Here is a 14,107-nt window from a genome sequence, read left to right as displayed (position 1 = left end):
TTTCCAGAGGGGTCGTCTTTCCTATCTTGCCTCTATGAATTACTCTGCATTAGTTTTGGGACGAGGTTGGAGATACTGAAAAGTTTAAATATGTTACTTAAAGCTCCATCCAGTGTTAGAGAAGTGATTTGTGGATTCTCGGACTAGGATGGTTGAGGACAATCCTCCCGAGGGCTGAGTGGCATGAACCAGAGAAGGAGTGGCTACGGGACCTGCAGTAAACTCTGGGGAAACGGCACTTGACGGATCTCTCAGGCCCATTTCCTGGGAAATTCTCCAGGGATGGCGGCCTCCGGGGTGGAGACCCCCGAAGCCCCCCAACCCAAAACCTCCCGATGGAAGAAGAAGAAGCCAGTCTACCGCACGGTCAGCCAAATCTGCCCCCCTCCGAGGCGCCCCCTGGCCATAGCTGACCTGCGCCCAGGCATGGAGAATGAGAGGCTGGGGGTCTTAAGGGACTCCATGCTGCAGAACCCGCTTATCTTAAAGGTGAGCAGGCTTTAGACAACCCAGGTTCTTGGACTTCTCTCTACTTCCAGTCTAGAGTCTTTTTGCTTCTCCAGTCCTTCACATGTAAGGTTTTAAGGTTTACAAAAGTACTTTCCTTGCAACACCCCTGTGAGAGGTAGTGCAAGCGTTATTAACTCTATCTCACAGTTAAGGAAACCGAGGCTAAGAAGGCTAACTAACTTACCCAGGGCTATACACTGGATTTAAAGCCAGGACTGAGCACATGCTAAGTATGTCTTACAAATGTTGCTTTATTCATTCAACAAAGAAAAAGAGGGAAGTGTAAAGTACCTTACTTAACATAAGGTTAAGCGCTTCATTTACATTCAACAAACGTTTATTGAGCAGCAGCTATATATTAGCCCTATGCTATATATGTTTGTTTTTTGTTAGCAATGTGTACTGGAGTCTGAGCTTGCCTGGCAAGTTAGCAAATACTGTTCATCAATTTCCTTTCACAGTGCATCACATGAAGGGAGTACCAGAATAAAGAAGGATCTGTGATTTTAGCAGGGCAGGAAACTCCCAGTGTGGAAGCTCCCTTCATTAACAGCAAGTCACAACTCCCTTTGTAGGAACTCCTTAGTAGGCAAATCCTAAGGAGTTACTTAATACATCTAGCAGTTAAGTGATTTGCTCTGTCACAGACAGCTAAGTATGTGTCAGAAATGAGGTTTGAAACCTGGCCTTCTGACTCCACTATATCTATCATGCCAAGCTCTCTCACCTTAAAAATCACCCTAAAAACATTTCAGGCTGCAAAGCAGGAAACATGAAGTTGACATTGAATATGCTTTGTGTTGGTTACTGGTGCATAAAGTCACAGAACCAATTTAGGCTTTAACCACTAGAGAGCAGCATGCTTTTAAGAATGTTCAAACTTAGCTTACATTTGAAATGCTGCTAAGGAGGTATGTTACCTAAAGCCCCTAAACAGTTTTTCTCTGTATTAGGAGCCTTGGCTTCATTAGCCCTGTACTTTAATCACCTGTGCTTACAGACCTATGTAAATTTGGAATGCTAAGCATTGTCTCTATGCCCAATAGGTACTGAAAGATGATTGTGCTGAGAGTCAGAGAACCTGGATTCTAATTGCTATTTTTCCACTAACCATCTATGTAACCTTGACCTTATTGGGGCTGATCTTACTTCATTTTACTGGGCCTCAGTTTTCTCATTTGTAAAATGAGGAGATGGAACTAGATGACCCCTCATTCTGGTCCCCCTACGTTGGCCCACCAGCCATAATTCTTTTTCAAATAGCATTTTATTTTTTCCAATTACATGTAAAGATAGTTTTCAACATTCAGTTTTTATAAGATTTTGTGTTCCAAATTTTTCTCCCTCTCTCCTTCCCCAAGACAGCAAGCAATCTGATATAGGTTATACAGGTGCAATCATGTTAAATATATGTTAGACATGAGTCATATTGTGAAAGAAGAAACAGAACAAAAGGGAAAAACCACAGAAAAAGGTAAAAATAGTATGCTTTGATCTACATTCAGACTCCATAATTCTTTCTCTGGATGTAGATCAGCTGTGATACTTAAATAAGCTATGACTATGAAGATAGATCTATGTTGATCTCAAAGTGAATAAAGTTACCACCATCAGAAAGAGTTTAGAAGGCTAGAGGGCCAGACTAGTTTTATGACAGAATGGTTTTAAGTATGATCAGGCTTGGCTAACATAGCTTTGCCATAGATCAAAGGGCAGAATCAAACCCATTTAAAAATTACTGTTTGGTAAAATATTACTCTAATAGATGGGCAATTGCTTTTGTTGCACAAAGCCACTAGTAAATCGAGTATCAATTCCCTCTTTCTCAATATAAAGGGATGAAAATCTTCCCTTGAAGGTCCCTCCAGCTTTAAAGCTGATCCTCTGATCTTCTCTCTGATGCTTCATTATGGAATGGAGGTGACTCGGGGTTCTTGAAAGCTGTGCCAGTGGACTTCATGCTCTTGTGGTTCCTAGTAACCTGGAAAAATATTAATTATAGTCCTGAAGACAGATTCTATATCCCCGTTCTAGCTAAGTTCAGAGAAGTTCATCACCAAAGGGCTGGCCACCAGGTGATGACTCACTTGGAACAAAGCAATTCATGAAGCTTTCTAGCTAAGGTGTAGAAGAGGTTTTGATCTGTACCCATGAAAGAAGTACCCATACTCTATTTGAAATACTGAAGCAAAGGCCATTTATAATTAATTATCAAGTTAGAGGTACTTGGAAGTTATATATGTGTGGGTGTATGTATGTATATGTATATATGTGTATGTATATATATATACATATATATGTGTATATACATATATATACACATATATATATGTATATACACACACATATGTTTTAAATTAAAAAGACTGACTAAATATAGAATTAAAGTTTTTGCCCTTTGGATGGCACCAACTTAACGGCTTCTATCACAGACCAAAAACTTCATTCCCAATCTCCAAACTAGGGTTGGAGGGTGAGGAAAAGAAAAGGAAGGGAAAGAGAATTGCTGACTCATTGGTATTTCTGTCCACCATACTCTATGAAAGAGAATTTTGCTTACTAGATCATAAATACTTCCACCAGAGTACTCTTCCAATGCCTTTATGGAAGCGACCGTAGATTTTTAAAAGCTAAGTCCATGGGCCACAAGCTCTCTGGCAGGGCCTGGAAAAACTCCCAGGAGGGGTCCAGGGATGTCTGTTATTTGAGGATCAGCTTCCTGTTGGCTCAGAAAGGCTCATCTCTATAGGATGAGGAACTTTTCTGCTTTCAAAACTCCCAAAGACCATCTACTAGAAGGTGCAGAAAAATTTCAGTTGGGTAGGTGGGAGGGAAGGCAGTGGGCCTTCTTGAAATACTGAATTGAAAAGGGGCAATGTGGCAAAGTTAGGAAGGTTTGGATTAAGATCTCTGACACATGCTGGCTGTATGACCCTAGGCAAGTCACTTAACACTAGTTTACTCTGTAACTCTCTAACAGGGGTGGGGAACCTGCATAAGACATGGATTCTCAAACTTTTTGGTCTCAGAACTACAGTACACTCTTAAAAATTATTGAGGATCCCCCGAAGACTCGAAGAGCTTTTGTTTGTGAAGGTTATAGCTATTGACATTTACCTTATTAGAAATGAAAACATCCTAGTATTATGAGAACAGTTTTGAACTTATGGAGCCTCTGAAAAGGTCTTAGAGATATTAGAGTGAGAACCACAGCTTTAAAACCCAGAGTTGCAATTCTGCATGGTAGAAGGAGTTTCCTGGTCTAAGCTTTTTTTTTTTTTAATATGTACAAGTACTGAAGTAGAGAACTGAAAAGGGAAGGATTGTTTGCCTTGGTCAAAGTTAAACCTGGCTCGGGGCTTTCATATATTCAGGCTGACTGCTCATAATTGAATTAACAAATTTTCATTTTTGTCCTCATGGGGGCAGCATCTCCCTTTTCATTCTTCCCCAAGCTTCCTGAGTTGCAGTGACCACAGAGCCTAATGGCGCCTTCCTATGATACTAATTAAGAGATTGTCAACATTTCTCTCTTTATCTCCTCTTATGAGATTTTGTACTTTGGCCCAAAAGAGGAAAATAGAATCAGAGAATTTGGGAGCTGGAAGAACACTAGAGACCACTAATCCAGAGTCTTCATTTCATAAAGGAGGAAACTGAGGCCCAGAACACCTTAAGCAGCTTGCCCAAGGCCACACAGCTGATTAGTGGCAGAGCCACCAAAGCTTTATGGTTTAAAAAACAACAACAATAACAACAACAAATTAAAACTGAAAGTCAGTTCAAAGGTGTTTTCTCTTTTCTTTCAAAATTAAATTGTCAGATTTGGGGATTTTTGTTTTTCTTAATTGAAATGTCATAATTCACTGGCATTTTCTTTAGCTTGGCATATTTAGTAACATAAAACTAGATTGTCTTTGTATGTCTTCCTTTGGGATGAGGCAGATAGTCTATGCTCTTTGACTTGGCTTTCTCTTGCAAACAGTGTTGGAACCCCTGAATGTGATTTGTCTATGCACATTGGGATTTGGAAGCAGGTACATGTTGGAATAGTATGACACCCTGCAAATACTATCGCTTATTTAGGAGAATATGTTGATTTGGTTGGTTGATTGATTGTTTCTTCTTAAAAAGGGGCTCATTTTTTCATTTAGAATGTTAGACCACTGATGGAATAAATCCAACATTGCTAGTAAATGCCCAGGGAATTTAGCAAGATGCACATTAATAACTTGCCAGTTATTAAAGGCTGTTTCTACAGGAGTCAGTGAAAAGCAGAGTAAAAGAACAACTGGGGCAACCAACCAGTAAGTAATTAACTGTCTACATGATATCAAAGTACAATTTGTTTATTTTGCTGAAATGACTGAGTCACAGAATTTCAGAGTTGCACGGGACCTCACTGGCCATTTAGCTCTGTCAGCTGGGTGTTTCACAGAACTGGGAATGGTTAAAATTTATTCAGCAAACATTTATTAAGCACCTTCTGTGTACAAAACATTGTGTTTGGCCCTGCAGATGCAAAGATAAAATCAGAATAGTCTCTACCCATAAGAAGCTTACATTCCAGTGGGGTAGGGGTAGGAGAGTACAGAGATAAATATATACATGGTAATTTGAGGAAGGAAGAAGGAGATGGGGTGGAAATCAAGGAAGGCTTGACTTAAGAGGTAGTACCCGATGTAAGTCTTTTCCAAGATACAGTGCTAATTAAGCGGTGGTTGTTATTTATTTTGTTGCTTAGGTTTTATACAATATCTACTTCTAAAAGAGATTTAAGGAAGCTTAAAAAATTAAGACATATAAAATAGATAATTTTTAAAAGACAAAAATCTGTTAAATGATACTCTGCATTCTTGGGATAAAGTTAAGTAAATATTCCCTTTTTTAGAAAAGTCTTGTACCACATTTTATAAAGTGGTGTACAAGGCTAGTTTCACTTCACTTGTGACCCTCTGTAGAGAACAGAATTAAATAAAGAAAAAGCTGGGCCATTAAAATGCACAATTCCCGGTTTCCCAGAATGCAATGACTCAACATAGAACCTGGTTACAATCCCCTTCAACACTCCTTCAGAGAACTCATCAGTAATGCAACTTTCCTGCCACTAGAGCTCAGATGATATCCTGTCAATACAATCATGGGGAGAGACTTCTTGGTTAGCTCTGACAGATACTAGCTTCAGTTGTTCTGGAGATGTAACAGTCTATGTATAGATGTGGGATTTATTGAATACAGCATCTTTAGAAAGTGCATATGATCATGAACCAGATTTTTTCATAATTTATTACTGCTTCTGTTTTTCAGTGGGGTTTATGTCACAATTATGTAGTGTTGCATTTATGAAACAGAACCGTAGAAACGAATGAGAAAAATACGTATAAAGTGCTATGCAAACCTTAGAGCACTATATGAATGTGAACTGATGTTATGATTGTAATGATTATAGAACCATTGAATGTCAAAACTGGAGAGGGACCTTAGAGATCATGATCTAGTCTAACCCCCTCATTTTGCAGATGGGAATACTGAAGCCCATGGTGGTGATATAACCTTCCAAATATATCTCATAGCAAGTAAGCAACAAAGCTGAGGCTAAGCCCTAGGTATCTTGGCCCCTAGTCCCAGACCCATGGTCTTTTGGCTGCAATAAAAATCAATAAATTAATTAAATAAGTCAGATTGGCCACGTCATTGAAGTAATTTATATGGTGCTAGTCAGAACAGGTATTCAATTCAATTCACTAAGCATTTATTAGCCATTTACTATGTACCAGACACTGTGCTAAGTGCTGGTGATGTAAAAAGAGGTAAAAAATAGTGCCTACCCTCAATGAACTTACAATCTAATATTCACCAAATACTTCCTGAATGAATCATATCCAAATGTCATTTTGCTCTACTTTTGCTTCAGGTAACTGTTATTTTGTCAGTGTGGATACTCCCTCCACTAGTATAGACTACAACTCCTCTTCGATTTAGTAGATGGTGTTTCAGAGCTGCCATGGCTAAAAGAATCAGTACCCAATGAGGTAGGCAGCTAGAAGTTACAGTGAATAGAGCGCTGGTTCTAGAAACAAAAAGACCTGAATTCAAATCTAGCCTCAGACACTGACTAGCTGTGTGACTCTGGACAAGTTATTTAATCTCTGTCTAACTTAGTTTCCTCAATTGAAAAAAGAAGATAATAATAGCACCTACCATCCAGGGTTTTTGTGAGAATGAAATGAGATAATATTTGTAAATGGCTTGGGACATTGTAGGCATTTAATAAATGCTTATATCCTTATCTGTTTTCCCTATGACCAACTTGGTGATGAACATCTCTCCAAACTTAGTTAGGCTGGTCTATTACTATTACTACAATCTATTACTAGGGCCATATTTGAGACTTTCCAACTTGGTGGGAGTTTCCAGGATTTGTGCTCCACTGAATGGCCTTCAAGAACCCAGGTCACTCACCTTGATGCCATAAAGAGGCAACAGAGTAGAACTTATCATTCATTACAAATTGAGAACTACCCACTTTTTAAGATTGATGTGTTGAGTCAATGAATTTTGCACTTAGGAAGATAACACGGAGCTTACAAGTTAGTTGGCAAAATGATCTGCATAGATACACACCTAAGATGTTAACCAACAATAAATGAGATATTATGAGAAATCATGGTTAAATGCCAAAGAGTGGCACATTTTATAGGTTCTTTAAGTCCAAAGGAGAGAGAGATTATTCTGATTGGAATAGTCATAGAAGGCTTCCTGGAGAAGTAGGATTTGAATTGGTCCTTAAAGGACGAGTAGATAAGATTTAGAAAAACAGAGAATAGATTCAACCTTAGCATTTATACAGAAGCAAGTACTTCTGAGGTACATAATCAGCAGTGAAATCTTCATCATAACTTCAGTTCTACTTGATGAAAATTAACTTTGCTATTATCTACCCTTATGGTGAACAGAAAGCATTTATTCAGGGCCTACAAGATGATACCACAGTGATGGGTACTCTATGGAAACATAGGCCTATCTTTCTTGGAGTTTTCAATCTAAAACAAACACCAACAGGAAAATACAGATGTATAAAAAGACATTCAATCTGTAACAAATATCCAAAAAACATGTCAGCTCAGTGAATGAAATACTTACATTATGTATGAATGTAGTGGGAAAATATATTACTCTCATCCTGTCTTCAAAAACACCACTATCAAAGGATATGAACAAAGAGTTTTCAAAAGAAGTGCAAACTATCAACAGCTCTATGAAAAATGTTCCAAATCACTAATAATAAGAGAAATGCAAATTAAAATTACTCTAAAGGTTCACCTTGTACCCATCAAAATGACAAGGCAATAAAAAATGGAAGCAATGTTGGAAGGGCTGTGGGAAGAGAGGGACACTGATACAGTGCTGGTAAAGCTGTCATTTCATCCAACTGTTCTGGGAAACAATTTGGAATTATTCTAGAAAATTCTGTTCACACTCTTTCATCCAGTGAATGAGGCTAAAGAGAAAAAGCAAGATCCTATATGTACCAAAATATTCACAGAAGCATTTTTGGGGGTAATAATAAAAAAAAATTGGAAACATGGTAGACAGTTGATTGCGGAATGACTGAACAAATTGTAGTATCTGAATATAATGGAATACTATTGTGCCCTAAGAGGTGGTGAACATGAAGTAATTCAGGGAATCATAGAAAGCTTGCATCAGCTAATTCAGACTGAAGCAAGTAGAAGGCAGACAACACAATGACTGCAATAATATAAACAAGCATAACACAAAGTATGTCCAACTTGTGGAACAGTGGAAAGCCTGCAGGATTTGGAATGTGAGGACTTGGCTTCATATCTCAGTTTGACTAGTTACTACCTGTGTGACCAAGGACAAGTCAATAATAAATTTCTGTGGAAACATAGGCCTATCTTTCTTGGAGTTTTCAATTTAAAACAAACATCAACAGGAAAATACAAATGTATAAAAGACATTCAGTCTCTGTAGGCCTCTGTGTGCCTCAGTGCCTCATCTGTAAAATGAGGAGGTTGTTTTAGGCAGTCTCCAAGGTCTTGTCCAGCTCTAAGTCTTTGATTACAGTGACAAATCTTGGTGCTCCAGAACAATTGTTGACGCACACTTTCTGTTTCTAATTGAGTACCCGTTATTTGCCCAGTGATGTGTTGCAAAGAAATCTGACATAACCCTATTGGAAATTATAGTTTAGTTGTTGAGAGAAAGCTTGCAGATCCCCTTCTTAGGTAGAGAGGAAAGGGGAGTGACCTCAGGAGCGGAATGTTATTTAAGCTGCCAGTGGGATTGTTTCATTTGTTTTTGCTTGAAGGTTTTAATTGGTTACAAAAGAGAGTTTAAGGAGGGGTTTTATATTAGGAAATGACTATAATATGGAAATAAAAGATAGCAATGAAACTTAAAAATAAGTAAAGAAATAAAACATAAATTTTGATGAAAATAGCAGAAGGAAGGAAAGAAAAACATGGTCAGCAACAAACTTCATCAGATTCCTCAAACATTGTTACTTTCAGTGTTTAATTCACCAAGGGGAAAAGGAAACTTAACGGGGTGAATGAAAGGAAGAATTGGTAGAGAAAAGGGGCAAGGAAAGCAAGGGAAGAGAACATGCCCAGGAGAGGGTGGTCAATAGTGCTGAAAGCTGCTTACCGGTGTATTAGTTGGCTCTGGTTGGCAAAAAAACAAAAACTGTCAGTCTCGGCCCCAGTGTTGCATTTGTTTAGGTATCACAAATAGGAAGTTGGCAAAGTTCCTATCTGGTAGATTGGAAACCTCCAATCAATTCTTTCCTCCCTCTCCTCTTTCCTTCCACTCTTCTTTCTTCCTTTTTTGGCACATAGTAGGTGCATAAGTGCTTGTTGATTGATTAATTTGTACTTGCCTATTCAGCTAACATTTAAGAGCTTATTATGTAAAGGTCATTGTGCTAAGGACACAGAAGTGATAAAAATCATTATACTCCTAGTCCTCAAAGAACATGAATGAATGAATGAAGGCATTTATTAAGCACCTTACTACGTGCCAGGCACTATGCTAAGACGGAATTTGTCCTTCTCTTCCTTTCCCTTCTCTTCCCTTCAGGAAGACAAATTTTTCCTATTTTTTTTTAACCAGCTCTATAGATATATGTGTATGTGTGTCTATATGTACCCATACATATTAAATACATATGTTTAAACTGACAGGACCTGGATACATTCCTAATGATGTTTTGCATCACTGTCCATAATTGGTTAAGCTGTCGTTGTCACCATCTCTTTCTCTTACAACCTATATTATTACTAAGCTAAGAAAACAAGCATTTGGCAAATAGACTTGTATTTCACCCATAGCCCAAAGGCTCAGGAAACCCCTAGGTAAAGATAGAGAAATAGGGCAGAGTGCATTTTAATAGTATCTATATCCTCTGCTTGTTAACCATCTCCCAGACCCTTCCCTTGGAGATGAAGACTAAATTCCACAGCTGTTTTGAGTCACCCCTCATTGCTTTTAAAATCAATTTATTTCCCATTTATGATATGGCTTACACAAGTTTGCCAGAATTTATATAAGGTTTGTCCTCTCCAGCCACTCGTGCTGTGGCTTTTTAAAAATGTGTTTCTAGAAACCCATACGGTGCAGTTCAATAATTCATTAGATAAATAAATGAATGTGGGGCTGGCTTGTTGAGTAATCACTAGACTGGCATGCGAGTGTTGTTTCACCAGCCCACCAACTTCCAAGGGTTTTTTTTCTCAGCATGAACTAATCTAAGATTTAAAACATAAATTATTTGGTACCCTAGAAATTAAACTCCCAGCGGGCTCTATCACCAGCCTAGATCTTATACTGACATTGTAGAGATAAATACAGCATTTCAGACAAGTAAATAAATGCTCTTTACAAAGGAAACAGCTGTATTTCCTTATTTTCCACCCAATAATTTAAAGGCACATCAGGGTTCAGTCTTGAAATTGACTAACATGGGTCAGTGAACAGAGAGGTCAACATTAGCAGCACAGTGAATAGAGAATTATTTGGCAAAAAGGATTGGAGAAAATACATAAAGAGCAAGAGAGAGGGATTTTTGATCTTTTTATGTGAACCAAACAATACATATTTGTGAGGCTGGAGGAACCTAGACATACAAGGTGAATGTCTTTGTATGCATGAAAATCTATGTTTATTTGCTAAGGACAATGGAAATAAGGAATCAAAGGCTCTTTGATTTCAAGGTATACTACTAAAGACATTCAGAATCATTAGTATTCAACAATGGCAGGGCTGTTTCATCAAAGGCAAAGCAGGAGTTGGCAAGGATCTAAATATCATGGTCTCACAAAGATCCAGCACTTTAATGGGACATTGGAATGGCAGCACTCTTGAGTAAATGTCTCATTCAGGAAATTCCACATTGTTGGAAAATTTCTTGTAGTTGGACAGCTCTACCAATGAATTTAGCAGTGCATCACTACCTTGAATTGTCATTGTTGAATTGATATGTGGTAGGAATGTATCCGAACTTCCTTTATGACTGTCCCTAAAGATCATTGAGGAAAAACAGAAGGATATGGTCCCTTGTCCTTAAGTGTCTTATGGACTAGTTGAATGAAGAAACATACACATACGCATAAAAATTAAATTAACACTACAAGGTAGTGTGTGAAGTGCCAAATAAGGGGTAAGGGCAAAAAGTGCCTTAGTATTCCAGAGGAGGAAGATATCCCTATGGGCTGAGGTGGTCAGGGAAAACTTCTTGGAAGAGGTAGAGCATGAGTTGGGCCTTGAAGGAATGGATAGGATTCAGATAAGCAGAGAGGATGGGGAGAAAGTATTTCAAGGAGGGATACGTTTCTTTATTAACTCAGGAATGAGCCAGGTAAATCCAGGGAACGGCAGACAGACCAGAAATTTTTAATTATTATTTTATTGTTGTTGTTCAGTTGTTTTCAGTCATTTCCAACTCTTCATGACCCTATTTAGGGTTTTCTTAGCAAAGATCCTGGAGTGGTTTGCCATTTCCTTCTCCAGCTTGTTTTACAGATGACGAACTGAGGAAAACAGGGTTACGTGACTTGTCCAGGGTCACACAGCTAATAAGTATCGGAGGCCAGATTTGAACTAATGAAGATGAGTCTTCCCGATTCCAAGTTCAGTGCTCTATCCACTGTGCAACCTAGCTGCCCCTCTTAATTATCTTAGGATTTCTTAAAGGTCTTAACTCTGATGCCTTTCTGATGCTACTTGTCAGCAAAACCCCTCAAATACCCTAATAATTGAGGAGTAAAATCACCTCATTCTCAATGTAAAACAAAATTTTTACAGTGTTCCAAGTCAATCTAATGAAGTATATAATTTGTTAATGTATGAACTATATATGCCTGGGCTTTTCCCTGAGATTGTCATGCAACCTTTTGGAGAAACTAAAGAAGATTTATACGTTAGAAAGTGATGAATAGTAAATGTGTAACCAAGTTTGTTCATCCTACTAAACTAACTGTAATCAAAAGAAGCTACAGGTACTAATTCCTGTCTCTGTCTTTTGAACATCTTAAGGTATCCCAAGTTTAAAGAGATAATGTAGTCCAGTGGAACCGAGATTACAACATACCCAGGATTTAGCTCCGACTGCCAGAAACTACCTGTGTGACCTGGGACAAATCACTTTTTCTTAGTCTGGCCCTCAGTTTCTTCTTCTAAAACGTGAGTTGGTCAGACTAGATGATCTTGTAAGAGGTCCAAGACCCTTCAATCTCAAGAGATAAGATGAAATTCTCACAGTACAATGAATCTGAACTTTTTTTTTTAAAGCACATGTTATATGTAGGGAAAGGAATGTGTTGTAAAATCAAAGACTAGTGGACTGTTGCAGTCCAGTGGGAATCATGGAGCCAGAGGCTGGCCACTATTTTTTTCCACTTCATTTCCAAAAATAGCAATACTGTAAAAATAGTAATGCCTTGAATTTATAAGTTCTTGGCTTCAGACATTAAGGCCCTTACACAACTTGGCTGTAACCCAGCCATATGGCCCAGCCATATTTCTTATTGTTTTGCTTCATATGGTCTACATTCCCTTTTCCCCCTACTAATTTCTCCTCCCTCAAAATCTTGAGAACACTTTGCCTGGCTTTCCCAAAAGGCTGCATAACAATCCCAGAAGAATGCCCAGGTATACTTATTCTGTATGTTAAAGGAATCACATATATCCATAGACTGTCTTGCATCAAAGTTTTTTGTGTGTATATCCCTTTTCCCCTTTCCCCATTAAACTGTAAGCTCCTTGAGGACAGAGATTGTATCATTTTTCACTTTTGTAGTTTCTGTTCCAGTCCAGGGCCTTGCATATTTTAGGTGCCTAATACATTTCTGTTGAACTGAATGATACCTTTCTCCAGAAGAGTTCAAAATGCTTTCACTTCTTGGTCATTGTTACACTCATAGCATTCTTGTCAGATATTCGCCTATTTTATAGATGAAGAAACTAGGGAGTGGAAAGGTCAGGTGATTTGCCCACATCAGTGGACCAGTATTAGATAGTATTGGGGCTAAGACACAAATTTTCTGATCCCAGTCTTCCATGATGCTCTATCTACTAGATTAGTCATTCTCTTCCCAGAGTTCTCAGCCTCAAATAAGTAGAAGAATTAGATGGAAGTGACTAGCTATCCCAGAAAGAGGAGAAAGAAGGCAAAAGCCAGAGCTCATTTTTGGTTTTTGTTTTTGTTTTTTTGGTTAGGCAATGGGGTTAAGTGACTTGCCCAGGGTCACACAGCTAGTCTCATTTTTGAATACATTGTCTAGACCAGATTAAAGCAAAGGTCTCGTGCGCGCACACACACACACACACACAAACACACCCGTGACAGAGAGAGAAGACACCTACGTAAGCTCACTCTTACCCTTCCTCCCCTTTCATCCTCACTTCAAACTCCTAACACACCACTTAAGGTGACTGCCAATGGTCCTATCCTGGAGAAGGACAGAAGGAGAGAGGTCAGGAGGAGGAGGATCAGATGGAAGAGGAGAAGAAAAATAAAGAGAAGAAGGATGAGGAGAATAAGGAGAAGGGGCAGAGGAACAGGAAGAGAATGAGGAAGAAGAGAAGGGGAGAAAAAAGAGAAAAGGAGGAAGAGGGGAGGAGAAAAGGAAGAGAAGAAAGAGAAGGATGAGAAGTAGGAGAATAAAGATCAGCACATTCTCCTGTGACCTTCAACAGTATTCAGTGGCCTTGGCACTTAGTTCTGCTGAAGGTAACCTTAAATCTAATAGTCTTCTAATCTGAAAGAGCTGAATCTCTGACACATTACATTACATGGGGAAGACTGACACTGGAGAATGTTCAGGGCAAAGCCCAAGAAAGCAAAAGACCATAGAATACCCAAGGGCCGTCCACAAGGTGGTTTGTGCCACCTCTGAGAACTCATGGCAAAGAAAAACCAGTAACAAAAAACCCCATAAATTTAGGCTCTTGCTAGTTGCCTCGAGGAAAACACAACCATCTTCTTTTCAGGAAATGGGCAAATTAACTGGTAACTGCAGTGTATTTATCGCATGCTCAATATTTTTTATTAGAAGTCAAAACAAGCCCCCAC

At 38.7% G+C, this 14,107-nt stretch overlaps 1 protein-coding gene across 2 annotated transcripts in view; it reads left to right on the top strand.

The window, feature by feature from the left end:
• Positions 1-23: 23 nt before the first annotated feature.
• Positions 24-14,107, top strand: part of CFAP77 (cilia and flagella associated protein 77) — a 181,950-nt gene continuing 167,866 nt past the window's right edge. The window contains exon 1 of one of the 2 annotated variants that reach the window (XM_020973545.2): positions 24-489. In XM_020973545.2, coding sequence (XP_020829204.1) covers positions 283-489 — 207 coding nt within the window. In that variant the 5' untranslated portion in view covers positions 24-282. The remainder of the gene's footprint in view (positions 490-14,107) is intronic. The other variant, XM_020973544.2, reaches the window with a different exon arrangement.

The sequence above is a fragment of the Phascolarctos cinereus genome, unplaced genomic scaffold (genome assembly GCF_003287225.1).
Source record: "Phascolarctos cinereus isolate Bilbo 61053 unplaced genomic scaffold, phaCin_HiC Scaffold_2;HRSCAF=192, whole genome shotgun sequence".
In the NCBI taxonomy this organism is placed as follows: Eukaryota; Metazoa; Chordata; class Mammalia; order Diprotodontia; family Phascolarctidae; genus Phascolarctos; species Phascolarctos cinereus.
This window is presented reverse-complemented; position numbering and strand designations above follow the sequence as displayed.